The following is a 27,997-nucleotide window of genomic DNA, read 5'->3' as shown; positions in this document are numbered from 1 at the left end:
CTGGGAGGTGGCTGCCCAGCTGAGGACCATGTTACTCAGAGCCCCTTGCATCCAGATGTGGTCACCGAGCTGCCCTTGCTGATGGACTGTAAATGGAAGTCACGTGTGTCTCTTCTGGCCCTAGGTAATTAAGAAGCAGGTTTGCTTTCTCCATCTTCTTTCTTCTCCTTTCTGCTGGCTCGAGGTCAACATCCAGGGTGATCTTGGAAGTCACATTTGGAAAACAGGGATACTCACAAGTGGGGAAGTTATAAAGAGGAGCAAAGGAATGATAAACACAAATTTCAGATGAATGAGAATCCTGGGTATGGGAGGAAGAGGGAAGCGTCACCCACAGCATTGCAGAGGAGTTTGGGATGTTCCCTTTGTTAAAGAGAAGATGCTGAGTACACAGGTTTTCATTCCATCATTATTCTTTAAATCATTCAGAAACATTATAAAAACCTTGTTTTGTATTGGTGACTTACTTCACAATAATTCAATAAGTAAATAAATCTCAAAATCTGGGAGGCACCCCTGTCTGTCCCCGCCCTTCCCCTGTTCCCCACATCCTGTCCAGCAAGCCTGTCACTTCTGGTTTCCCCACAAATAGAGAATTGAATGCAGTGACTTCTCTCCAGCTGAACTAGTTGCCACCTTCTGATTTGTCTCTCTGCTCCCGTCCAATCCCTCACCCCAAAATTTCATGCTAAGCTTTTCCCCATGCAGAGCTTTCTTTATCACTATTATTATTTTTTGAGATGGAGTCTTGCTCTGTTGCACCCAGGCTGGAGTGCAGTGGTGCGGTCTCGGCTCACTGCAACCTCTGCCTCCCGGGTTCAAGCAATCCTCTTGCCACAGTCCCGAGTAGCTGGGATTACAGTGTATGCCACCACGCCCAGCTAATTTTTTATATTTTTCGTAAAGACAGGGTTTCACCATATTGGCCAGGCTGGTCTTGAGCTCCTGATCTCAGGTGATCTGCCCTGCTGGGCCTCCCAAAGTGCCGGGATTTCAGGCCTGAGCCACCGTGCCCAGCCCAGAGCATTCTTTACAACAGGACTGGGGACTGGTACTCCTTTGTGACCTGTTAAGAACTGGGTGGCACAGCAGGAGGTGAGCGGCTGGTGAGTGGGGCTCCTGTCAGATCAGGTGCGGCATTAGATTCTCTAGGACCCCCAACCCTATTGTAAATTGCACATGCCAGGGATCCAGGTTGCACCCTCCTTATGAGAAGCTAACTAATGCCTGATGATCCGAGGTGGAATAGTTTCAGCCCAAAACCGTAACTATCCCCACCTTCTCCCTGTCCGTGGAAAAACCGTCTTCCACAAAACCAGTTCCTGGTGCCAAAAGTGTTGGGGACTGTTGCTTTAAAAAATGTAGACCCTCTCATGTCACAGCCTGCTTAGACAGCTTCCACTGCTTCAAATGCAGCCAAGCTCATCGCTGGGGCCTCCCAGACCCCAGAGACAGGGACCTGCCTTCCATTCCACCGCTGTCTAATGTCATGCTCCTTGAGCCTACATGCCCACCCCAGAGGCCTTCGGCCAGAATCCGGAATGAGCGGAGCCAGTCCCCACTCAGGGCTTAGCCTGACCTACCCTCTCCTCCCTGGCTCATCCTTCACACCCGGCCTGAGATGCCACCTCCCTTGAAGGCCTCCCTGGCCACTTCTTTTTTTTTTTTCTTTTTTCTTTTATTTTTTGAGACAGAGTTTTGCTCTTGTCACCCAGGCTGGAGCGCAATGGCGCAATTTCTGCTCACTGCAACCTCCACCTCCCAGGTTCAAGTGATTCTCCTGCTTCAATCCCGCGTAGCCACCACACCTGGTTAATTTTTGTATTTTTAGTAGACATGGGGTTTCACCATGTTGGCCAGGCTGGTCTCGAACTCCTAACCTCAGGTGTTCTGCCCACCTGGCCTCCCAAAGTGCTGGATTACATGCATGAGTCACCGCCCCTGGCCATCCCTGGCCACTTCTAAGGCAAGTGCCCCGGGGCTCCTGGCCACGCCTGCCTTTTGTTTCCTGCATGGTAACAGCGCAATCCGAGCGCTACATGCTGCTGGTTACTCACTGTCTGTTTCATGCACTAGTCTGTGAGCTCCATGGTGGAGAGCCCTCTGTGGTGGTCTCTGTTATAAATGCTGTTCTGGACTTTACTCACTATAGAACTTCAACTTGTACCTGTTCTTTGATTTCTAAGGGTGGCTACAGTCTTTGACCAAAAGCACAAGTCGTTTTTATTTTTTTAAAATAGCTTACATTTATATACATACCATATGTAATTATAATAATGCGACCAAATGAAACCCTCCCTGCCATGCCCATGTTCACAATTGACGGTGCATCTGCCCCTATTTCTCTCCATGGTCATATAGTCATAAATTCACACACACACACACGGGAGTGGCTTTGAGGTCACAATGACCACTTCGACATCATACTGACCCTGACATCATTTGGCGTCTTATCTTTCCCCACCCATTCCTGGCCCGTGGAAAAACTGTCTTCCACAAAACTGGTCCCTGGTGCCAAAAATGTTGAGGACCATTGCTTTACAAAATGTACCCTTCTAGGGCCGGGTGTGGTGGCTCACACCTGTAATCCCAGCACGTTGGGAGGCCAAGATGGGCCGATCACGAGGTCAGGAGTTCGAGACCAGCCTGGCCAGCATAGTAAAACCACATCTCTACTAAAAATACAAAAATTAGCCAGGCGTGGTGGTACGCGCCTGTAATCCCAGCTACTCAGGACATTGAGACAGGAGAATTGTTTGAGCCTAGGAGACGGAGGTTGCAGTGAGACAAGATGGTGCCACTACACTCCAGCCTGGGCAACAGAGTGAGAGGCCGTCTCAAAAAAAAAAAAAAAAGGTATAAAAATCCCTCCAGGTCAACTGGGTTATCTCCTGTTAAATTCTTTTTAAATGATGGAGTAACAGTCCAAGGTGTGGAAAACAACCTAATAAACATACACCCTCAATAAACATTCACTATTTCTAGATTTTTTTTTCCCCATGATGAACAAGAAATAGTTGGGCCATTTAGCTGAGGCATGCACCAGAACCATCTGGGAAGCTTTACCACGTGCAGATGCCTGGCTTGGGGATTTGGCCTCAGGAGGCCTGGCTGAAGAGGAACCCAGGAATCTGTATTTTTTCAACGTGCTCTTTGGGAAAGTCTTGTGTGTGCTGTGTTTATGAACCACTGGCCCATCAAGAAAACTGAACGTAGCAAGAACCGTCCGGTTGTTGGAGGTGCCACCAAAGTCCAAGTGACTACCAGAAAAAGGAGACCACGGCCCCTGGAAATTGCTGATTCTAAGAGGTTGGGGATTGAGCCAGGGAGGGGCAGCCAGAGATGCTTAGAAGGACATATGAGTCTTCCCACGAAAGTCACTGTTGCGGAGTCCTGGCTACACACCTGAGTCACCGAGTTACTCTGTGTAACATCCCCATGTCCAGACAGAATGCCTGAGGGTGGGGGCCTAGCCTGGCTAGTTTGTAGCAGCCTTCTAGGTGATTCTAATGTGTAGATGGGTTGAGAACCACTGGTGTCACTGGTTAAGAACCCAGGGTACAGAGGTCACGTGTCTAGGCTCAAATTCGTCTCCTCCACTTAAAAGCTCTGTGACTGCGGCAAGCTCTTTCACGTGGCTGTGCCTCAGTTTCCCTGTCTATAAAGTGAGAGCATTAACAATAGCTGCCTGCTGGCATGCTGCGAGGGTATATCAGACGGTGCTCGGGAAGCCTTCAGTGCCTGCGGGCACAATGCTGGCACTCACCCTCATTATGCCGGAGGGGACTTGGGATGACGGTGGCTTTGTAGGAAGTGACAGGTCCCACGGACTCTGTCCAGCCATCCAGAATTCCTTTCCAGCCATCCTCACCCAGGGACCCAGGGCCCTCCTTCCTGGGCTACTGGAAGCCACAGGAGGCCACAGGGTTGGGCAAAGCCCTGCAGCTACTCATTCCAAATTCCGAAGAAAGCGTGAGTCAGGGCCGCCCAGAGCCTGTAAAGCAAGACAGGCTTTCTTGTGGGCTTCCTGTCTGGGCAGAAGCCTCCACCTGGCCAGTCCCACGCAGCTGAGACAAGCAGGGTATGATATGAGAGTAGCCAGGACAGCTGTCCCTTCCCTACCTCCCTCGTCTCACCTCTGGGTCTCAAAGGGTCTTTATCATCTATGAAAGAGTGAGGATTAGGAGGGTTCTACACAGCAGATGCTTGAGGAAGCCCTGGGGGGTGATATGTAACAAGAGTCGTCATTTACTGAGCACTTACTATGCACCATGCACTGTGCTGTTAACCCTGAGTATGTCTTATGAGTTACCCTATTTCATCCCCATGCAAGCTCTATGAGGCAGGAAGGTTTTTTTGCCCATTTTATGGAGGGGGAAACTGAGGCTCACACAGGTTAAGTGCTCAGCTAGAGGGTAACAAGTTCAGCATCTTATGGTCCAACTCCGAGGGGTTCCAGGCAGCCAGCTGGGAGTAGGTAAGCTGGTTGAGTATCTTCCCTTATTCTCAGGCCTGGTCAAGGTTCCCCGCTGTGTTAGAGGAACCACAATAGAGTGAAGGGAAAGTTTTCCCCACAAGAGCCCAAGCCTCATCCTCGTCTCCCTGGGATGTACAGGCCTGAGAACCAGGCCCCAGAAGGGACCAGGCAGGGTGGCATGGGCAACTGTCTGGGAAGGCAGTGCCAGCGGAGGCGTCCCCTGACCCCAGGACTGATAGGGGCAGCTCCCAGTGCTTTTCGGAGCCCCCAGCCTACATCCACGGGATCCCAGGTCTCAGCCCCACTGAGGGTCCAGAACTGAACGTCAGTCCCAGAGTGAGGGTTCACCGACCGCATCTTTTTGCTGCTACTTCTGTGGATTTCAGAGGGAACCATGTATGGTCTTACTCTTGGAGGCCAGAAAGGCCAGTTGGGGCCTGGCTGCCTATGGTCAGCAGAAAAGTGGCCCTCCAAAGATTTCCAAGTTCGAATCTGTGGAACTCGTGATTATCTGACCTTCTTGGTAAAAGAGAATGAAGGTTGCAGATGGAATGAAGGTTGCTCATCAGCTGACCTAGAGATGGTGGGCAAGCCTTGCTTATCCAGACAAGCCCATGTCATTGCAAGGATCCTTACAAGTGGAAGAAGGAAGCAGAAGAATCTGTCAGAAGAAGATACAAAAATGTTGGCTGGTCGTGGTGGCTCATGCCCGTAATCCCAGCACTTTGGGAGGCCAAGGCGGGCAGATCATGAGGTCAGCAGTTCAAGACCAGCCTGACCGTGATGGTGAAACCTCATCTCTACTAAAAATACAAAAATTAGCTGGGCATGGTGACAGTCACCTTTAGTCCCAGCTACTCAAGAGGCTGAGGCAGGAGAATCACTTGAACCCAGGAAGCAGAAGTTGCAGTGAGCCAAGATCGCACCATGGCACTCCAGCCTGGGCAACAGAGTGAGACTCCATTTCATGTTACTATGCTGCTAGCTTTGAAAATGGAGGAAAAGCCCACCAGCTGAGGGGTATGGGCAGCCTCTAGAAGCTGGAAAAGGCAAGAAAAAGGATTCTCCCCTGGAGCCCAGAAGGAATCAGCCCTTCCAAGATGCTGACTTTAAGTCAGTGAGACCCACGTGTGTGGCAGACGCACTGGCAGCGATAGCGTAACTGGAGCACACACTGAGAACGATCTTACAGTCTCTGGTGAATGTGCAGTGGGGTTCCCAGCTACGGAAAGTGGCCAACCCGGAGATTCATTTCTTATCTACGAGGAACACTGGGACCGCCCCCCCTGACCTCGTGGCATGCAGGCTGTACAGGGATTGAGGCCTTTTGTTATGGGTTAAATGAAGATTGCCAGGAAGAGGTCCTTAGGGCGAGAGCGCTAAGTGAATATGCTCAATAAACTGCGTGCTCTTTACAAGCAGAGGTGGCTCTCCTGTCCAGCCGCCGCCACTGGACTGCCCTGTATATAAATCCCCTCAATAAACCTTATGTTGGTCGGGCTCAGTGGCTCATGCCTGTAATCCCAGCACTTTGGGAGGCCGAGGTGGGTGGATCACCTGAGGTCGAGAGTTCGAGACCAGCCTGACCAACGTGGAAAAATCCCTTCTCTACCAAAAATGCAAAATTAGCCAGGTGTGGTGGTGCGTGCCTGTAATCCCAGCTACCTGGGAGGCTGAGGCAGGAGAATCTCTTGAACCCAGGAGGCAGAGGTTGCAGTGAGCCGAGATCACACCACTGCACTCCACCCTGGGCAACAAGAGCAAAACTCTGTCTCAAAAAACAAACAAACAAACAAACAAACAAACAGAAAAAAACCAAACCAAAAAAAAAAATCTTATGTCTCAGTCACTGGCTCCGGGTCTCTTCTTTAGTCTCTCAAACGTGGCGCCATCCCTGTCTTGTCGTTTTTTTGGGGGACAGGGTCTCACTCTGTCACCCAGTTTGGAGTGCAGTGGTGTGATCTTCGCTCACTGTAACCTCAAACTCCCAGTCTCAAGCAATCTGCCTGCCTCAGCCCCCCGAACAGCTAGGACTGCAGGCATGTACCACCATGCCCAGCTTCGGCTGAAGTCAGTAGAGGTCCAGCACGATACCATGTCAGACTTCTGACCTCTGTGCTGTTTTAAGCCACTTCGTTTATGGTAATTTGTGAGAACAGCCTTCAAAAAGTAACGCACCGACCCTGTCCTTTGCTGTGTGGACAGGTGAATGCCATGTTCAAATGCGTTTTGCTTCTCGTCCACTTTGGGGTTAGGTTTTTCACTGCTCAGTTGCCCTGGCTACACCAACCTAGAGCACAGGGAGCAACCTAGAGGCAAGAAGTTTCCAGGGCTTAATGCTGGGTCCACCCAGAGCCCTGTGGCCAGTCTTGGGGGTGAGAAAAGCCTTTTGGAAACTCAATCCCTGTTCTGCTAATTTTAGGCACTTACCCTCTAGAGGCACTTACCCATTTCCCTCCCAACACTCTTTCAGAAAATAGGATGTTCGCAGCATCTTCGTCTGTCTCAGCTTCCCTTGCTGGGGAAGGTGGGGAAGGAGCTTAATGAGTCAAAATCCGAGCATGTGAGGGAGCACTGGGAGTCTGTTCTAGAACGTAAGTAGGCCACGGCCAGGAGGCAGCACTGGAGAAACCCACACACCTCTAGCCACCCAGTCCGCAGAGAGCTGGAGAGTGTTTCTGTGTTTTGCACCTTAAGGGAGAATAAGGGCGTTGGGAGGGGGAGGGCAGAGGGCCAGGGCCCTAGTGCTCTGTGTAAGGCTTCCTGCAGCCTCTTGTAGGTGGAAGGAGGATGCTGCTAAGGGCGTGCAACAGGCCTCCACATGCTTCCCACTGCCCCTCCTTCCGCAATGCAACCTCTGGCCACAGCCCAGTCCCTATCCCTGCCATGCTCGCTTGGTCCTGGGAGTCTGGCATTTTACCCCCAGGCTTGCTTTTATATGTCCATGTCATCGGAATGTCCATGGCAGCCCTAACCCGTCCTCCGGCCAAGACAAGGCAATCTCAGTCTTATCAGAATTTGGGATGTCAGCCCCAAATTCTTGGGGGTCAAAAAAGCAAATGCTTCAGCGGCAAGAAACTCCTCCCTCCTCGCTGTCTCATTCTAAGCTCAAAGAAGGGTCAGCATGAGAGCCAAGCCATTTGTGTTTCTGTTGATTTATTAGCCAGTGATGAAAACGCAGCTGGACCCATACAGAACACACATGTAACTGGCACATAGCTTAACAAACCCCCCAACCTCCATCCTCTGAATTCAGCGGTTCATTCCCAGAGTTTTCCTGCTGTGAGCTGTCTTGGTGGATCTAGCCTCTTTAGCCCCTCTCCCACAGCAGAGTAAAAACGCTGACCCAAGGCCAACACAGAGCTTGGGACCAATCCAGAGGAGAGGAAGGGGTCTCTCCTCCTGCAGAGAGAGGTCCCAGGGCCAATGAAGCATCCTTCTCCAGACACCTAATGTTAACCTTCACAAGGTGGATCACCACAGGCAACCACGTGTATTATGGGATATCCTTTTCACCCTCGTACTCAATCTTCCCAGTACCCAACAATCCCCCAGATACTTTCATCTCCAAGAAATTCCGGGAGGATTCTGGAGAAAGCTGGATTTCTGCATGTCAGATGACAGGGAGTTTATAAGGCTAAGGGACAACTCTCATTCCTTCCACATGCATCTAGAAGCTCCTACTACGTGACAGCTCATGCTAGGTGAGGTTCAACACCTGAGCAGGAGTTTGGCAGGGTGGATGATGGTCCCGCCCTGATCTAAGAGGATGCACAACTCCCTTTTTATGGGGTGGGGGTAGGGGCTTGAGGAAGACTCCCTCCTGTCTGTCCTGTGTGGAGTGGCCTATTTTAGGGTTGTTCCTCTGCAGAGAGGAAGCAATTGGACCAAAGCAGAATCATGGATCCTTCCTCTGTTAGGACGCACAGGACAAGATGGCGATGGGATACATGGATATTTCTAGACCCCAATATGGATGTGTCCCCAAATGGAAGATTTCAGAATGGGGATGGGACATCTCCATGGGTCGTGTTGATTCACAGGAGAGGCTGTAAGAAATGAGGTCCTTCTTTTATGGGAGGCCAAGAAGATTCAAGTCTGAGAACCAAATGGGTTGTAGGTGAGGCATGCACACTTCCAGGGAAAAGGCTTCTGAGAGGGGCAGTCACCCTCAGTGTTTCATCTGGAGCTTCGGGGGTCTCTTGGTGCTTATTGTTCAGGGGACTGTCTCTATCTCCACCACCTGGGCCAAGGCCCACCCCAGGGGGACAGGATGGTGGGTGGGGGCTGGCTCAGGGCACCATGTTCCACCACTTGAAGGAGAAGGGCTTTCTGCGCACGTTGGTGCCGCAGTGCACCTCCCCGTGCAGCATGTGGTATGGAGTGAAGTCGTCGATGAAGGTGCAGTGCAGGCCCAGCGGCTCCAGCAGGGACCGCACCTTCTCCTCCAGGCAGCAGCGGCCGTCGATGATGGGACCGAAGGGCTTCGGGATGCCCAGGTACTTCCCCAGCACCAGCATGTTCACCTGCAGTCCAAAGGGAAGGCAGCACTTTGTCACTGGGCTCCCACTCCACACCTCTAGACTACCTGCAGGACCTGGGTTTGTCTTTCAGGCAGCCTTGACAATAGCTACGTACCGTTTCCTGTGCAATGACAGGGTAACTGGGGCTGGGAAGAGCCCTTTAGCCAGGTGCCTTTGGGAGCATCCACAGAGCTCATTACGGCAACATTCTCTGGAAACTGCCCCAGTGTGAATTTGGAATTGTGGGTTGCGCCAGCTGCCATGTTTGTGCTACAGAATCCCAACCTTCTAGGCCATAGCTGATTGGGCCAGGGAGGACAACTGGCCCCAAATGGACCAATCAGAGTCCCTCTCCCAGGAATTTGAAATTGACAAAGGGAGAGTCTAGCCGGTCTCTGCCCATGTCAGTGTCTCTGTGCATGGCCATACTCATCTTTGTCCCCAGGGACAAAGCAGCAAAGGAAGCCAAGCTGGAAGAAGAGGGAGAGGAAAGAGGAGGTAGAGAGGGAGAGAGAAAGAGAGAATGAATGATGTAGACACAGAGACGAGAGATGGTTCCAGGCTCTGCTGTAGCTACCCTGCTCTCAGGTTTCTGGTGTCTTTGTATTAAGATTCCCTCTGGCTGAAGCTGGCTTCAGTAGGACTCTGTCTCTTGTGAACACAGAACCTGGATCATTGCACAAACTTCTAGGGTACACATATAATTACAAGATAGCCTCGAACATTCAGGAAGGAAGGGGCGTGACAAGAGGCTTTGCAAGTAGAGGGCAAAAAGTTGCCTGAAAAGAGGAAGGAAAAAGGGGGGCATGAAGCAATGGTGGTGTGGACAGGTTCCCCACAAGGCTCTGACAATGGGACAGTTGAGTCCTTCTAGGGGATGGAGGTGGGGAGGGGTGGAGAGGGAGCTGGGTGACCTATGGCAGTGCTGCTCAAACTGTGTTCCTCTAAAGGGGAGCATCGGCACCACCTGGGTGGGGCCCCACCTGTCCAGGTGTTTCAAACGCAAGCTCAAGATTTAGAAGCAGGCCAGGTGCAGTGACTCACACATGTAATCCCAGCACTTTGAGAGGCCAAGGCAGATAGGTCACTGGAGGTCAGGAGTTGGAGACTAGCCTGGCCAACATGGTTAAACCCGTCTCTATTAAAAATACAAAACTTAGCCGGATGTAGTGGTGCATGCCTGTAATCCCAGCTACTCGGGAGGCTGAGAGGCAGGAGAATTGCTTGAACACTGGAGGCGGAGGTTGCAGTGAGCTGAGATTGCACCACTGCACTCCAGCCTGGGCAACAGAGCAAGATTCCATCTCAAAAAAAAAAAAAAAAAAAGAGTTAGAAGCATGGGAGTCAAAGCCCTCGAGGCTCAGTCAAAGGCCACTTCTTCCATAAAGCCTTCTTGGATCTCCAGTTCTACCTCTTAGACTGGAAGTGCTTTGTCTCACCTCTGAACTGCCACATCGCCTTATCATACAATATAGATCACTGGGACATGTCCTCAGAGAATTGGGTTCAAGCAATTCTCCTGCCTCAGCCTCCTGAGTAGCTCAGCCTCCTGAGTAGCTGGGATTATAAGCATTTACCGCCATGCCCAGCTAATTTTTGTATTTTTGGTAGAGACAGGGTTTCGCCACGTTGGCCAGGCTGGTCTCAAACTCCTTACCTCCAGTGATCTACCCACCTGGGCCCCCAAACTGCTGGGATTACAGGTGTGAGCCACCAAGCCCAGCCTGCTTCTAAAGTTTCCCTCTTAACAAATTAGACTGAAAGTCCCTTGAGAGCAGGGGGCATTCTTAATCAACTCTGCATCTGCCACAGGACACCCTAAATACGTGTGGGTGGATGAAGAGCCTCAAGCTGGGAGGAATAGAGCAGAATGAGCATCTGAGTTTCCAGCTGATGCCAAACGCTTTGCACACATGACCTCATGCAATCATTCATTCACTCCACAAATGTCAAGTGGTCCCCTTCCCTGATGTCCCTTGGGCCAAGGCTTGACCAACAAGCATTCCACAGGGACCATGGAGGTCAGCTAGCTAGCAGTTCTTCTGAGAAGCACCATGGAACCCCTGATTCTCCCTGCCACCCCCACTGACCACCACGATCCTAAATATGACTGTGACCAGACACTTTTCCCCTCTGGGGCTTAGAGGTTTGCAGCCCGATCTGACAAAACCTGAAGTCACGGGTGGTGGCCTCACCAAGTCAGGGAAGAAGGCCACTGCTTTTTTCCTCTCGGTCTTGAAAAGCTGCGGGACATCGATGATGTCACACTCCGCCAGGCCCAGCTCCCGCTTCAGCACCTCACGGTTCCAGTCGATGCAGCTCTGGTAGGGGGAAGGGCCACAGTTGGGGACACCTTGCCAGTGTGTGTTGGGGGCACCCAAGGCGTCATGTCTGGTTGAGGAGAGGGAGGATACCTAATTGCCCACAGGTCAACTGTCCACGCAGATCTTACCTTTGTGCCCCTTTGTCAAAATACACCTGTCCCATGTCTACCCTCTCACAGCCCTACCACAGTAAGGTTAAAAATGAGTGTTTCAAAGTGCTCCGCCCTTGACCCTCTTCTTCAAATCCCTCATGCCTTAGAGGATCTCATTCTGTCTCATGGATTTTTTTTTTTTTTTTTTTTTTTTTTTTTTGAGATGGAGTTTCGCTCTTGTTACCCAGGCTGGAGTGCAATGGCGCGATCTCGGCTCACCGCAACCTCCACCTCCTGGGTTCAGGCAATTCTCCTGCCTCAACATCCTGAGTAGCTGGGACTACAGGCACGCGCCACCATGCCCAGCTAATTTTTTGTATTTTTAGTAGAGACGGGGTTTCACCATGTTGACCAGGATGGTCTCGATCTGTTGACCTCGTGATCCATCCGCCTCGGCCTCCCAAAGTGCTGGGATTACAGGCGTGAGCCACCGCGCCCAGCTTTTTTTTTTTTTTAGACAGAGTCTTGCTCTGTTACCCAGGCTGGAGTGCCGTGGTGTGATCTCGGCTCAGTGCAACCTCTGCCTCCCGGGTTCAAGTGATTCTCCTGCCTCAGACTCCCAAGTAGCTGGGATTACAGGCACCCACCATATCACACCCAGCTAATTTTTGTATTTTTAGTAGAGACAGGGTTTTACCATGTTGGCCAGGCTGGTCTCAAACTCACGACCTCAGGTGATCTGCCCGTCTCGGCCTCCTAAAGTGCTGAGATTACAGGTGTGAGCCACTGCACTCAGCCTGTCTCATAGTTTAAAACACCTCTATACAGTGACAACTCCCAAACATGTATCTCCCAACACTGTCTGTCCATCTGTTTGTTTGTTTGTTTGTTTTTGAGATGGAGTCTCACTCTGTTGCCCAGGCTAGAGTGCAATGGCACAATCTCGGCTCACTGCAACCTCCGACTCCCAGGTTCAAGCGGCTCTCCTGCCTCAGTTTCCTGAGTAGCAGGGACTACAGGTGTGCACCACCACACCCAGCTAATTTTTGTATTTTTAGTAGAGACGGAGTTTCACCATGGTAGCCAGGCTGATCTCAAACTCCTGACCTCAGGTGATCTGCCCACCTCGGCCTCCCAAAGTGCTGGGATTACAGGTGTGAGCCACCATGCCCGGTATGCTTGTTTGTTTGAGATAGGGACTCACTCTGTCACCCAGGCTGGAGTACAGTAGCACAATCTTGGCTTATTGTAACCTATGCCTCCTGGGCTCAAGTGATTCTCCTGCTTCTGCCTCCTGAGTAGCTGGGATTACAGGTACCCGCCACCATGCCTGGCTAATCCCAACCTCTTTATAAAGCCCAGCTTTTTCCTGAGCTCAGGTGTGTAAGCATGGCCGCCTATTTAGCATCTTCACCTGGGCGTCTAACAGGCTCTCCAAACATGAAGTGTCCAAAGAGAAACTTCATTTCTACCCCACAACCCTGCTCTCCCCCCAGGGTTCTTTGGCTTCATAAATGTCACCGCTGTTCACTCAGCTGTTAGGACCACAAGCTTTGCTGTTAATTTTTTTTTTTTTTAAAGAAGAAAGAAATAAAATAAAATAAAAAAGAATGAAGGAGAGGAAGAAAGAGGAAGAGGGAGAGAGAACGGGGCGTTGCTTTATTGCCCGGGCTAGAATGCAGTCTAAAAATGGGTATGCCTATAATTGTGCTTAATAATAGAGACATGAAAAAAAAATGAGGGAAGAAAATAACGAACAAGCAGCCAACCAATATTTCATTGAAACCTGTAGATAGCTGTGATGTGGTACTGATAAGAGTGTATATTTTGTGTATTTAAAGTGGAGAGTTCTATAAATGTTAATTAAGTTTACTTGTTCCAGATCTGAGTTCAAATCCTGGATATCGTTGTTAATTTTCTGTCTCATTGATCTGTCTAATATTGATGTTGAAGTCTCCCACTATTATTGTGTGGGAGTCTAAGTCTCTTTATAAGTCTTATATATCTGGGTATTCCTGTATTGGGTGCGTATATATTTAGGATCTTTAGCTCTTCTTGTTGCGTTGATCCTTTTATCATTACGTAATATCCTTCTTTGCTGCTGTTATTCCTGATGTCTCCCATCCCCTCCTCCATATCCAATTCATCAGCAAGTCCTGGGGGTGCTACCTTTGCCGTCTGTTCCCAGTCTGCCCCCTTCCCACCTGGTCTGAAGGCCGGCCGCCCCCGCCTGGCGGACAGCGATGCCTTCCTCTGCTCTCGCCCCATGTGGCATAACTCCTCTTGCACGCCTCAAACTTAGGAGCGGAACTGACCAAGGTGCTTGCTGCCCGGCTTGAAGCCCTTCCTGGGTTTGAGGTCACACCTCATACCAGCTGCTCCTAGCCAATGGCTGAGGGTGACGGGTACACTCATGCAGACCCGTTTCTGAGAGACGAGGGACTCCTCCGGTGGCCAATTATGGCTGGTGGAATCCCCCACAACTTTGCTGAAGGTTCCTCAGGCTACATGCAGAACAGGGCATGTGCACCCCACCTTCCCTCTTCTTCACTCAGGGCCTCCCAGTCTTCTCTGGCTCCCGCTCTACTTCCTCACACAGGCATTTTCACTAATAAAACCCTTACATGTTTAAACCCGTCTTGACATTCTTGGAGGATTTCGATTCACGCAGTCCCCATGTGGGAAATTCTGCTTCCCCTTCTGAAACACTGGACACCCATCTCTGCTCTGTGCAGGGGGAGGCTGATCCCTAGGAATCCAGGACTCAGTGTCTTCTGGCTCCTGACTGGGCTCAGCAAATGAGGGCAGAGACGGAGGAGAATACAGCTGAGGTTCCCTGCAGCTCCCTCCCCAGGTCACTGTGGGTGGGCTGTCACATCTCCTGTCTCCTGGTGGCCTTTCCAGGTTCCAGTAACAGTTCCTCTCCGTCATCCCTTCAGGTGTAGGGGTGGTAACGCTTCCTGCTCATCCTAGCCTGGGACACTGCACAGTCCCTTGTTAGTTTCCTTGAGCCTGCCTGTGCCTTTGTAAATATCCACTTTATCAACCTCTTCTCCAGTTATCCATCTCCAGGTGTTCCTGCTGGAATATACTGTCACCCCTTACCTCCACAGAATATTAATATGTTTTCAACACAGCAGCCGATTTTTTTTTCCTGCTCTGTCGCCCAGGCTGGGGTGCAGTGGTGCAATCTCGTCTCACTGCAACCTCTGCCTCTTACGTTCAAGCAATTCTCCTGCCTTAGCTTCCCGAGTAGCTGGGATTACAGGCACACATCACCATGCCTGGCTAATTTTTGTATTTTTAGTAGAGAGGGGGTTTCGCCATCTTGGCCAGGCTGATCCCCAACTGGTTGGTCTCAAACTCCTGACCTCGTAATCCACCTGCCATGGCCTCCCAAAGTGCTGGGATTACAGGTGTGAGCCACTGCGCCCAGCCAAGAGATCTTCTAATACATAAGTCAGACTGGCTTCCCCTCTGCTGCAATCCTCTAATGGCCCCAAATCTCACTCAGAGTCACAGCCAAAGTTCTAGCGATGCCCTATGAGGCCTCCCGTGATGTGACTTGGCCTCTTCTTGCTGCACGTCAGCCTCGTGGCTTGTCCTAACACTCGAGTCCTGTTCATTCCACCTCAGGGCCATCACCTGTGCTGTTCCCTCTGCCTGGAATGCCTGTCCTCCTCCCATGCACACGCCTTGCTCCCCTCACTTCTCCTAGGTCAAAGGAGGGTGTTGGGGCCCCTCTGTTTGGGCCTGTTTTAACCTGAGCTTTCACAAAGAGTGAGCCTCAGATGTACGTATCCCATTCTTACCTCCAGCCCTGCCTACTCCCAAGTCACAGCCCGCAGGTACACCACAGCCCCTGTACCTGCACAAATTTATTGTAGCTGATGAGGCCTTCGTTGGAGAGCACCTGGTTGATGGAGACGGTCTTGACTTGCTCATTATCTGTGAAGGAGAGAGATGAAAGGGAAGGGCAGGCACAGCACCCACGTGAGGGCCACCTGCTCAGGGAAGCAGACAGGTAGGAGCTAAGTCCACAGCTACTGGTCCTGCCAAGTCAGCAGCCTCTGACTTTCCCGGGCCTTGGGTGGGCACCACCTGTCCGAGCTTGCCTTGGCCTCTGTGCACATCTGGGGGTGTAAGGAGTGGGAGGGTCTGGTTGTCATTACACAATGAACTTTAGACCTTTGAGTTCAATGGAAGCAGGAACGCCTTTCACTGGAAATTTACAACCGCTCCGGGGCACTGGATGAGGATTCCTCTTGCTTTGGCTTAGCAGGGAGCTGGGTCAGTTGCTGCCCACCCACCCACCATCAGAGTCAGGTTTTATAGGTTCACTGACCAGGGAACCGGCCAGTCCTGGGATTCCGACACCACCAGTCCCCAATCCTGCCCTCCAGGAGGTGACTGCATGAAATGAGGACCTCCCAGGGTCCCAGCTTTTCTCAGCCTGATGGGGTGCCCGTGGAGATGAGACTGGACAGGGAAGGGGAGGCTAGAGTCAGTGGCACGCAATCCTCATGGCTGCCACTTAGTAAGTGCTTACCACGGGCAGGCCCCAAGGGGAGTGCCCGCATTCAGCATCTCATTTAACCCTCATGGTGACCCCCACATAAGGTATGCATTATGATCCCCACTTACAGATGAGAAAACTGAGACTCAGAGAGGTCAGAAGACTTGCCCAAGGTCACACAGGTAGGATATGTGGGGCTTGTGAGTCAAATCCAAGTCCACGGCTGGCAAAGGGCCTCAAGCCTTGACCAAGGGAAAGGAGAGGGCTCCCCGGCCCACCTGTACACCTGCAGGTCCAACACTCGCTTCACCCCAGTTAAAGGCAGGCAGCTGGGGTCCAGTCCCAGCTCCACTGCAATCTTGCTGAGGCCTCTGGGCCAGTGACTTCCCCTCTCTGAGCCTCACATTATTGGGTATAAATGTGGGTGATAGTCATCCCACAGGCTCTGGTGAGATCAAATGAGATAACACGTGTGATGTGATGCACACAGCAGGAGGCCTGGAGCACTGAGGTGCCTGGTAAGTGCTCTGGCCTTTGTGTCTGTGTAAGAGTGTCAGCCAGCTCCCTCTCTCAAAATTCCTCAAGTGCAAAAAAAAAAAAAAAAAGTGGGTCCTGGCCAGACACCGTGGTTCACACCTGTAATCCCAGCACTTTGGGAGGCCAAGACCGACAGATCACTTGAGCTCAGGAGTTCAAGACCAGCCTGGGCAACATGGCAAGACTCCATCTCTACAAAAAATACAAAAAATTAGCCAGGCATGGTGGTGCATGCCTGTGGTCCCAGTTACTCGGGAGGCTGCAGTGGGAGAATCGCTTGAGTCTGGGAGGTGGAGGCTGCAATGAGCTGAGATCGTGCCACTGCACTCCAGCCTGTGGGGTGGCTGCTTGTGGCCTGCCACCTGTGAATTCTCCCACTCTCCCTCCCAGGTGGGCAGGTTGGAAGAACTTTGCTCAACCCATTTCTCGGTCTTGCTCACCATAAACCTGGTTCTCCCTGGAAGGATGAAGGTGGCGTGTCTCCCTGCCTGGTCCATATTTCGGATTTGAGGATTTCTAAGACTTACTCTAGGTTCAACGGAGTCTAGTCATGGTCCCTTAGGGAGTGACAGAGTCAACAAAGACTACATCTCTTCCACTTTACTGCTGGGGCTCCAGAGTTGTGTCAGAAAACGTTAACACTGGCAAACAGAGAGCCAGGGGACTTTGGAAGCTATTCTACTTGGGAGCGTCTGAGTTCTACAGAAGCTTTTTACTCTCTGAGCTGTTTGGTCCAGGATGCTATCTGCCTCCCCTGAGGCCATGGGACCAAGAAAGTCTATGATTTTTTGTACCAAAGGGTCTTTGCCCTGTGACCCCTGGGGTCACTGAGAAAGGGAGGCTCCTCTGGGATTCATGCAGTCTCTGTGGGGCCGGTAAGGGAGTGAATTTGAGAGCCCTTCCAGCAAGCTTGCCGGATGACTCCAGTCCAGACAGCTCCCTCTCTCAAAATTCCTCCAGTGGAAAAAAAAAAAAAAAAGTGGGCCCTGGTCAGACACCGTGGTTCACACCTGTAATCCCAGCACTTTGGGAGGCCAAGACCGACAGATCGCTTGAGCTCAGGAATTCAAGACCAGCCTGGGCAACATGGCAAGACTCCATCTCTACAAAAAATACAAAAAATTAGCCAGGCATGGTGGTGCCTGCCTGTGGTCCCAGCTACTCGGGAGGCTGCAGTGGGAGAATCGCTTAAGTCTACGAGCTGGAGGCTGTGGTGAGCTGAGATCACGCCACTGCTTCAGTCTAGCTGATAGACACTCTCAAAAAAGAAAAAGCAAATGCCAGCCCCATGTTTAAGGAGTCGGGAAAACAGCACCATTAAAAGCGCTGCAGTATGAAGCTGTTTCCTTCTCCCCAGGTCTCTCTCTTGACTTCTTACAGTGGTTTGTATTTGCTATTTCATATTGCACTTTGCCGGGGACACACGTGGGGCTGGGCAAACCCTTGCTGGTGTCAGGGCACAGCCTTGGGCCTCACAGCAGAGGCCTAGCTACCAGTGGGCTGTGCCTGGGCATGTCTCTGCTATGAGACCCACATGCTGTGCCCTGGCATGGGGCTGGCAAGTCCAGCCTGACATCTCCTTCTACAGGCCCGCCACCCCAAGTCAAGGCAAATAGGAGACCTCCAGAGTATTGTGGCCTCTGGGTATGTGCTGGGTACCTGAGCAAGGCTGGGTGAGACACTTACCCCTCCCAAGTTGCCCACCAAATGCCTTTGCAGGACAGGGACGACTGATGTCATGAAAATGCTGAGTGGCACATGTGCCCAACCTAACCCTCCCCATGCCAGGCTCCTGCTGGGGCAGAGTGCTGCAGCATCTCAGGACAGTGACAGAGAGGGGGAGGCCTGGTGCTGGGGCTCCAGGGAGCACAGGAGTGGGCAGCAGAGAATCTGTGCCAGGGAGGCAGGCAGGCTGGGAGACGGAACTGTGCCTGAGCGGAGGCTCCAAGCCCCACAGATGCTCCATTGATCCTCACAAAACAGAATCCAGGTTTCAGGACAGTGACTGCAGAACACTGAAGCTCCATGGTGTAACTGCGCTGGTCACATCCCTGGGAAGCCACTATGTCCCCACTCTGTCCATGTCCACCGTCTATCGCCCCGATCCCCGGCCCAAGCAAGGTGTGCAGGGATAGGAGTGAGAAGCCCTGAATCTGGGGACACAGCCCTGCTTTAAAACATGTTTTCCCCCTCTCAAGCCGTAAAGTATCTTAATTCGGGTGAAAGGCAAGCAAGCTATGAGCAGGGAGGGACACGGCGTTGTTACCCACCAAGGACCCCCTGGAACAGGAGGGCCCTCCCGTGGCCACACTTCCGCTTCTCCTGGAAGAGCTTGAAGCAGGCCCCCGGGCTGGTCAGGAGCATCCGGAAGCCCTGTGTGCAGAGAACAGATTCAGCTGAGCCTCCTGCCTTGGCATGATGCCCTGGAACTCAGTTCTTGCCCCAGATGCCGGGGAAAGACACGTCATGCACAAAGCCCTTACCTTCCCATTGGGAGCAGGGACGAAGCTCAGAAACTCATCCACGTGGCCCACAGCCAGCCAGTCCACAAAGAGCTCCACGGGGGGCTGCACCTTCTGGGCATGGAGGAAGTCCCGCACCACCTGGGTGACCCTGCGGCCACTTGACCTGGGACCCAAGAGGTTAAAAAAAAAAAAGCTTAACTAAAAAGACTCCATGCAGAAATAAAATGACAAGAGTTTAGCATTTCTGCAATATCTGATTTTTTTAAAAACAAAAAAGGCCAGGAGTGGTGGCTCACGCCTGTAATCCCAACACTTTGGGAGGCCACCGCAGGCGGATCACCTTGAGGTGGTGAGTTTGAGACCAGCCTGACTAACATGTACTAAAAATACAAAATTAGCTGGCGGTGGTGGCACATGCCTGTAATCCCAGCTACTCAGGAAGCTGAGGCAGGAGAATCGCTTGAACCCAGGAGGCAGAGGTTGCGGTGAGCCAAGATCGTGCCACTGCACTCCAACCTGGGTGACAAGAGTGAAATTCTGTCTCAAAAAAAAAAAAAAAAAAAGACTCTGTCTCAATAAAAAACAAACAAAAAAATGCATTACTTTTATAAAAAAGAAAGATAATATGTACATTTTAATTAATTAATTTTAAGATGGAATGTCACTCTGTCACCTAGGCTGGAATGCAGTGTTGCCTCATTGCAACGTCCACCTCCCAGGTTCAAGGGATCCTCCTGTCTCAGCCTCCCAAGTAACTGGGATTACAGGCGTGCACCACCATGCCAGGCTAAGTTTTCTGTATTTTTAGTAGAGATGGAGTTTCACCATGTTGGCCAGGCTGGTCTTGACCTCTGACCTCAAGTGATCTGCCCACCTCGGCCTCTCAAAGTGCTGGGATTACAGGCGTGAGCCACCGTGCCTGACCAGATACGTATATTTTAAAATTCCATCAGGGTGAGTTCTGCATGAGGCAGACTCAGGGCAGGTCAATCACACCAAGGCAATGACCCAGCAGGTCCCACCACCCAGGAGAACCTTCAGAGCCACCCGCACACCCAGTTCTCATTCTGTTAAGAGATCGATTTCACCCCCACGTTCAAGCCTTAGGAAAACGTATCTAAGGGCATGGCCCAGCTTCCTCTTTCAATGGGATTATGCCTGTGAGGTCAGTAAGTCCCTTCCAAAGCTTAACTCTGGATTTGTTCATTATTTGATCCCAAGTCTGTTTGAACGGCTTTGTTGCATTTGGTGAGCTCAGTGGCTTGGTCTAATCCACAGCAAGTAACCATTATGATAGAATTCCTTTTCTGTCATGACTGAACAACACAGAATTTGTTTTTTTGTTTGTTGTTTGTTTGTTTTTGAGATGGAGTCTCGCCCTGTCGCCCAGGCTGGCATGTAGTGGCACAATCTCAGCTCACTGCAACCTCCACCTCCTGGGTTCAAATGCTTCTCCTGCCTCAGCCTCCCGAGTAGCTGGGATTACAGGCACCTGCCACCATGCCTAGCTAATTTTTTGTATTTTTAGTAGAGATGAGGTTTCACCATGTCAGTCAGGTTGGTCTCAAACTCCTGACCTCGTGATCCACCCACCTCGGCCTCCCAAAGTGCTGGGATTACAGGCGTGAGCCATCGCGCCTGGCCCATAATTTGTTACTCTCTGTATGTTATTGTCATCTCACTTAGCATGTCTTGTACCTCACTTCTCTTGCTCAAAAAAAGATCTGATATTAGTCATTTACATGCTAGTATGAACAAGCTTTGACTTAAATGCATTTTCTCTCAGGACTGCTGGGAATAGAAACTTTTCTTCTGTTACTATTGACTGACTAGCATTAGTATCATTATAACTTTGCTTTCTATGTGACTCACTTACCCTCTCTGGGCCCATTTGTAAAATCAAAGTGTTGGACTGAATGATCTCTTAGGTCTCTACTCTCTCTGGTTTCAAAATCCACGAGGTGGACCATGTGTGGTGAACACTCAGCATCCCCACCACATCCGGGAGTAGAATTTCATCACTCCTTGTTTCTGGTTCTCTTCAAGGAGTAGAATTGACCCTGCTCCAACACCATCACCGCCGCCAACCCTCAGCCTCCACCCTAGGAATGCCACTCCCAGCCTCTCACCCAGGCAGGTTGCCCCCAATGAGGATCCTCCCCAGGGGGTACTCTTTCCCATTGGCCACCACCGGGGGGCTGACCTCCAGGTTCCCAAAGGAGTCCAGGCCACTCACAGACCTGTCGCGGGGTTCCCGAGTCACGTAACCAAAATCTGGACCCTGGAGAGGGAAACCAAGTCAGGTGGGGGTGGAGGGTACCAGGAAGAGCCTGAACCAACTTGCTGGGCTCTGAGCTTCTTAAAGACAGGGTGGGAGAGGCCATCTATTCTTCAGATGGAAATACAGAGTTATGGACAGTGCGTGGGGCATCTGATCCAGTCAATGTTTCATGCACGCAGAGCAGGCAAAGTTGGGAAGTGCTTGCATTCTCTGGCTTATCAGGGCAGCGTTATCCCCCATGGTCTCGGTCACAGGTCACAGTCACGGTCACTGTCATGACAAGACAGCAGGGGGTGCTCTGGTTGCTCCTGCACTCCCCATGGCCACCCCACCCCCTTGCCTGCATAGCCTTCCTGCCAGGTCTAGCCCAAGGGCAAGGAGCAGCCCAAGTGGCCAGCCGTGGGAACCAAAGGGCTGCTGATGGCCCTCCGAGAACCTGTCTTTGAACTCTAGAGAAGGGGAGACCTCCCCAGGGCCATCTCTCAGAAAGAACTTCAACAACATCAACGGCCAAGAGAGAGCTCCTAACGCCTGTGTGATCCGTGAGGGGGCTGGAGGGGCCTCCTATTCTTTATGGCACCAAGCAAGTCACCCCTCTTTTCTCAGGAGGTCCCAGTTAGCAACCATCACCTCCTCCGTTATCTTTTTATGACAATAATGACACCAGCTAACTCCCTCCATGCAGGTACTGTGATGAGGAGAAGCTTCACAAATGCCTGTGAGGCCAGAGCCAAAATATCATTTTTACTGATGAGGAAACTGAGGCTCAGAGAGGGGTAGTAACTCATGCAACATCACACAGCATGTAAGTAATGGAGCGAGGTTGTTCTGACTCTAAAGCTTGTGTTCTGAACAGGTGCACCATCGTGCCTCCCCATTTAGCCCTGTCAGATTTAGTCCATAAAAATACAGGATGCCCAACTGAATTTTAGATACACAACACTTTTTTTAGCATAAGTATATACCATGCAATATTTGGGACATACTTACGCCAAAAAGTTACCTGTGGCTTGCCCGAAATTCACATTTGATTGGGCATCTCTTGCATTTTATCTGGCAACCGTACCCTTATCCCTCAAGAGCACAGTTCCCACTGCTGCCCTCTGTACCCCACACCCTGGTGTGAGCATTGGGGTAAGGCCTCTCAGCTCTCAGGAGTGGGCTGCAGCCAGCCGGGGACCACTCACCAGGATTCTTTTGTAAGGGAAATCCTGAAGTTCCCCATTCCTTGGGGAATCAAAGACCACCGGGAGGGTCTTGTGTGGCGCCTGAATGTAGCCCAGCTCCATCTCGTCCTGCAAGTGAAGAGAGGCGAGACAGGCACAGCTGTGACCATCACCAGCTGCCACTGCTGGCTTAGCTCTGAGCCCTGTGGGGCAGACTGCTCGCTGTGTCCCCCGTCCCAAACCTGTTTTGCCCTTGGAGGTGGAGAGGACCCAGGTCAGGGTGCCTGCTGACTGGAGGAGGGGCTGGAGGCTCTAAGAGAAGGTACACTTGCCTAAGGTCACACAGCAAGACCGAGGTCAGAGGTGAACAAGAACATGGACATGACCTTGGGGGTATCCCCGTGAGTGCTGGGCCAGGGCAGGTGGACACAGAGAAGCTCCCACGTGGCCTGAGTTGGACAGGGCTGAGGGATCCTGATGGGATCAAATACGCCTCCTCCTCAGACCCATAAATGTGCCAGGCCAGCCCTGAAGTCTCTGGTTCGGGAGGAAAAAATGTCCCAGTGTGAATGAAGGACATATCCAGAACCTATCCTAAACTCTTTATAAATATTAACTCCATTCATCCTCATGACATGCCTAGGCATGGGCACCATAATTACCCCATGTGACAGATGAGGAAAGTGAGGAACAAAGAGGTCTAATTATTTATCCAGTCTGGGCGTGGTCACTCACACCTATAATCCCAGCATTTTCGGAGGCCCAGGCAGGAGGATTGCTTGAGGCCAGGAGTTTGAGACCAGGCTGGGCAACATAACAAGACCCCATGTCCACAAAAAATGAGCTGAGCCTGGTGGTGACACCTGTAGTCTCAGCTACTCGGGAGGCCGAGGCAGGAGGATCACTTGATCCCAGGGGCTTGAGGCTGCCAGTGAGCTGTGATCATGCCATGGCACTCCAGCCAGGGTGACGGAGAGAGACACTGTCTCCAAAAAGAAATAAATAAAATAAATTCAAAATAAATTAATTCAGAAAATAAAGAAATAAAAACTAAAAAAAAAAAAAAATTGTCCCAAAACTCACAGCTAGTTGGTGGCACAGCCAGGCTCTAAACCCAGTCCATCTTGCCTCAGAGCCGTGCCCCAAACCTCCTCACTGGACTGACCTCCAGCCAAGAGGAAAGCTCCTTAACGTGGCATTCAAGGTCTCCCACCTCAACTCCTGCCTTTCCCAGAACCAGTGCCCTGACTGAGGAGAACACACAAGGTTCTCTGTTGTGCCTCCCATCCCTGGGCCTTTGCACATGCTTGGCCTCTGCCAGGACCACCATCCTGTACAGCCTGGTGCTTGGCAGCCTGAGTCTCAGCACTGCCTTTATCAGCTCTGTGGCCCAGTCATGCTCCCCTGAGAGCTCCTAAATTATGGGGGATTTACAGGGGGTTGTCAAGAAGATGAAATGATGCTATGCCTAGCCTGCAGTAAATGCTGCAGAAATGGCAGAAGTCATGTGCACCCATCTGCTAAATCTGGTCCAGCTCAGATGCTCTCCCTCTCGGAGGTCTTCACTGATTTCCTAGGCAGAGGCGACGCTGCATTCCCCAAACCCTGCTGGTGCTTTGCTGGTGCAGCCTCTGCACGCAGGATCTTCCTTCCTTCCTTCCTTCCTTCCTTCCTTCCTTCCTTCCTTCCTTCTTCTCTTTCTTTCTTTCTTTCTTATTCTTTCTTTCTTTTTCTTTTTCTTTCTTTCTTTTTCTTTCTTTCTTTCTTGTACCCTAGATCTTTCTTCCTTCCTTCCTTTTTCCTTCTCTCTCTCTCTCTCTCTATCTCTCTCTCTTTTCATTTTGAGACAAGGTTTCATTCTGTTGCCCAGGCTGAAGTATAGTGGCACAATCACAGCTCACTGCAGCCTTGATTTCCCCAGGCTCAGGTGATTCTCTGGCCTCAGCCTCTAGAGTAGCTGAAACTACAGACATGCCTCACCATGCCCTGCTAAATTTTTTTTTTTTTTTTTTTGAGACAGAGTTTCTCCCTTGTTGCCCAGGCTGGAGTGCAGTGGCAAGATCTCAGCTCACTGCAACCTCCACCTCCCAGATTCAAGCAATTCTCCTGCCTCAGCCTTCTGAGTAGCTGGGATTACAGGCATGCACTAAAACATTAGGGTAATTTTTGTGTTATTAATAGAGACGGGGTTTCACCATGTCGGCCAGGCTGGTCTGGAACTCCTGACCTCGGGCAATCCTTCCGTCTTGGCCTCTCAAAGTGCTGGGATTACAGGTGTGAGCCACTGTGCCCAGCCATGCCCTGCTAATTTTTTAACTTTTTTGTACAGACAGGGTTTCACCATGTCTACACCCTAGATTGTAGGAGTAGGTATTTTATAGCTTGGAGCAATCATTCTGCACATCAGGGCTTCTTAGCCTCGACACTACTGATGCGTGGGACTGGATAATACGTTACTGTAGGGGCTTATCCTGAGCACTGTCTGCAGACGCTGCCAAACGTCTCCTGGGTACAAATCGCCTCTTGATAAGAACCACTGGTCTCAGCTGTTGAGGGCAGGGAGTATGTGTCTCTTACCTGTGCCACCCCGGGGGCCTGGTGTGGTGCCCACCCCAGATCTAGTGGGTGAATGGGTATTGAATCCAGCATTCAGTGTGTGTCTGGGTCTCCAGAAAGTTCTGGAGAGAGGCCTCTAGGTCTCACATATTAGAAAGGGTACCAAGTTCCCTGGGGAGCACCCCAGATGAAGGCCTCTCCCTCCAGGAGGGCATCGTGGCCGGGCCCTGCCCAGAGGCCATGGTTACCTGGATCCAGCGGTCATTGCGGTTCTCGTCCTGTGGGCAGATGGTCAGCTTGCAGCCGGCCTTCCTGGCAAGCTCAGCCACCGCATCCACAAAACACGTGTTGTTCCTCACACTATGGACAAACCCAAGGAAGAGGGGCTCGGGATGGAGCCAGGTCCTGGGGGCCAGAGGGACCACCCACTGCCCCGAGACTCACCGGCACACATACACCTCTAGCGGCAGCAGGGTGCTGGGCGTCATGATCCAGGGTGCCACTCGGAACACGACAGTGTCAGTGAAGATAGGGGATGCCGAGAAAGCCTACAGGGGCAGACAAGGGGAGAAGGAGCACTGGACTTAGAGTCCAGAGGCCTGGAGGGCCTCTGGAAGGATTGCTGAGACTGAAGGGTGGAGGCTGCATTGAGCTGAGATTACGCCCCTGCACTCCAGCCTGGGCAATGGAGCAAGACCTTGACTCAATGTGAGTGGATTCCACGACTGTGGTCCAGAAGAAAGCCCCTGCCTCTCTGCAAGATGGAAATGAACCAGGGGGTGGTCAGGAAGTCTGGGATCTTTCACACCAGTGGTGCCTGGTAGGCTTACCGGGAATGGAGCCCTCCCCACATCCCTTTATTATTATTAATTTTTTTTTGGAGATAGAGTCTTCCTTTGTTGCCCAGGCTGTGGAGTGCAGTGGGGTGATCACAGCTCACTGCAACCTCAGCCTCCCTGGGCTCAGGTGATCCTCCCACCTCAGCCTCCCAAGTAGCTGGGACTATAGGTGCACACTGCTATGTCTCGCTAATATTTGTATTTTTTTTTTGTAGAGATGGGGTTTCGCCATGTTGTCCGGGCTGGTCCCGAGTGGAGCCCCTCTTGAACCCCCTCTGCCCCTACCTCATTGGAGTCGTCCAGCAGAGTCACATGGAAAGAGATGAGTCCTGTGAAGCCGGCATCAGGGAAGGAGAGGCCTTCCACGAAGAAGCGCTCCTCGTCTCCATGGAAGCGGGGTACCTCATAGGACACCTTGTCATGGCCCAGCACATGCCTATAGGCCTCACATGTATCCTCAGGACCTGGGACGGGAGGGAAGGGATGGCTGTGACTCCCTGTGGGCCCAGGGAGCATGAGCATGAGGGACACAGGAAGGGGCCTGTAGCCTCATTAAAAATTGCAAGTCCTACAACAACTCCCTCCTTTCACCTCCACTGGCAAAGGAGAAGCAGGTAATACACGGTGGCGGCACAGCTGGCGGAAGGGCCTTCCTTTCTAAGGTTGGTGTTCATGTCTTTTTGGAGTGCAATTTGGCAGCATCCAACAAAGTAATGTTTACCCCTAGCTCAGCAATTCCACTACTAAGTATCTTTCCTACAAAAATACATCTACAGGCCAGGTGCAGTGGCTCATGCCTATAATCACAGCACTTTGAGAGGCTGAGGCAGGGGCGATCACCTGAAGTTAGGAGTTCAATCCCAGCCTGGCCAACATGGTGAAACCCTGTCTCTATTAAAAATACAAAAATTAGCCAGGTGGTCGTGGTGCACACCTGTAATCCCAGCTACTCAGGAGGCTGAGGCAGGAGAATCATTTGAACCCAGGAGGCAGGGGTTGCAGTGAGCTGAGATCGCACCACTGCACTCCAGCCTGGGTATGGAACAAGACTCCATCTCAAAAAAACAATAAAAAAACAACAAAAAAGCTAAATTCATATATTTCTGTACAAGAGTGCTCGCTATTCATTCATTCATCAAATATTTACTGTGCAACTAGAGTGCACCCATGGGGTGTGGTTCTGGACTTGGGACACGGCCATGAACAAAGCCCCTGACCACAAGCAACCTGCATTGTTATAAAATCAAAACACTGCAAACCACCACAGTTCAGAGAACTGTGTAAGTCATAGCATCTCTATGCTTTGGAATATTACATAGCAGAGGAAAAGAATAAAATAGAGCTGAATAAATACCAGGAAAGTGGTGGAATTATTATTCAATGAAGGAAACCAATTGGAAGCAGCATATGGACACACACTGGAGTGCATGCAGAACAAAGCTGGGAAGAGCACATCCCAACTTGTTAACAGTGTGAGTCAGATTTAGGCCAGGTACAGCGGCTCATGCCTATAATCCTAACAGTTTGGGAGGCCAAAGCAGGTGGATTGCTTGAGCCCAGGAGTTCAAGACCAGCCTGGGCAACATGGTAAAACCCTGCCTTTACCAAAAAAAAAAAATACAAAACTTAGCAGGGTGTGGTGGCATATGCCTGTAGTCCCAGCCACTTGGGAGGTTGAGGTGGAAGGATTGCTTGATCCTGAAAGGTGGAGGTGGCAGTGAGCTGAGATCACGCCACTGCACTCCAGCCTGGGAGGCAGAGCAAGACCTTGACTCAAATAAATAAATAAATAAATAAATAAAGAGTCAGATTTAGAGACAGGGGTAGAGAACTCTCAGATTTCACTTTCTATACTTCCGTATTATCTGATGATTTTAAAAATAAGTGGGGGTGGGGGGTGTGGTGGCTCACACTTGTAATCCCAGCACTTTGGGAGGCTGAGGCAGGGGGATCATGAGATCAGGAGATCGAGACCATCTTGGCTAACTCAGTGAAGCCCCGTCTCTACTAAAAATATAAAAAATTAGCCAGGCATGGTGGCATGTGCCTGTAGTCCCAGCTACTCAGGAGGCAGGAGAATCACTTGAACCTGGGAAGTGGAGGTCTCAGTGAGCCGAGATCATGCCACTGCACTCCAGTTTGGGTGACAGGGCGAGACACCATCTCAAAAAAAAAAAAAAAGCGTCTTATTGCTTGTATACATTTTTGCTTTCTCAAAGGT

The 27,997-nt window shown here is 51.1% G+C and overlaps 1 protein-coding gene across 1 annotated transcript in view; it reads right to left on the bottom strand.

Annotated features, from left to right (window-relative positions):
* Nucleotides 1-7,616: 7,616 nt before the first annotated feature.
* The window catches only part of PADI3 (peptidyl arginine deiminase 3), a 39,526-nt gene continuing 19,145 nt past the window's right edge, over nucleotides 7,617-27,997 (bottom strand). The window contains exons 7-16 of the mRNA XM_032300571.1: nucleotides 26,062-26,240; nucleotides 25,382-25,485; nucleotides 25,186-25,297; nucleotides 22,403-22,510; nucleotides 21,064-21,215; nucleotides 18,953-19,097; nucleotides 18,740-18,842; nucleotides 15,285-15,364; nucleotides 11,196-11,321; nucleotides 7,617-9,003 (exon numbers count right to left, since the gene is read on the bottom strand). Coding sequence (XP_032156462.1) covers nucleotides 8,770-9,003; nucleotides 11,196-11,321; nucleotides 15,285-15,364; nucleotides 18,740-18,842; nucleotides 18,953-19,097; nucleotides 21,064-21,215; nucleotides 22,403-22,510; nucleotides 25,186-25,297; nucleotides 25,382-25,485; nucleotides 26,062-26,240 — 1,343 coding nt within the window. The 3' untranslated portion in view covers nucleotides 7,617-8,769. The remainder of the gene's footprint in view (nucleotides 9,004-11,195; nucleotides 11,322-15,284; nucleotides 15,365-18,739; nucleotides 18,843-18,952; nucleotides 19,098-21,063; nucleotides 21,216-22,402; nucleotides 22,511-25,185; nucleotides 25,298-25,381; nucleotides 25,486-26,061; nucleotides 26,241-27,997) is intronic.

The sequence above is a fragment of the Sapajus apella genome, unplaced genomic scaffold, assembly GCF_009761245.1.
Source record: "Sapajus apella isolate SASKATOON/1434 unplaced genomic scaffold, GSC_monkey_1.0 scaffold43, whole genome shotgun sequence".
Classification (NCBI taxonomy): Eukaryota; Metazoa; Chordata; class Mammalia; order Primates; family Cebidae; genus Sapajus; species Sapajus apella.
This window is presented reverse-complemented; position numbering and strand designations above follow the sequence as displayed.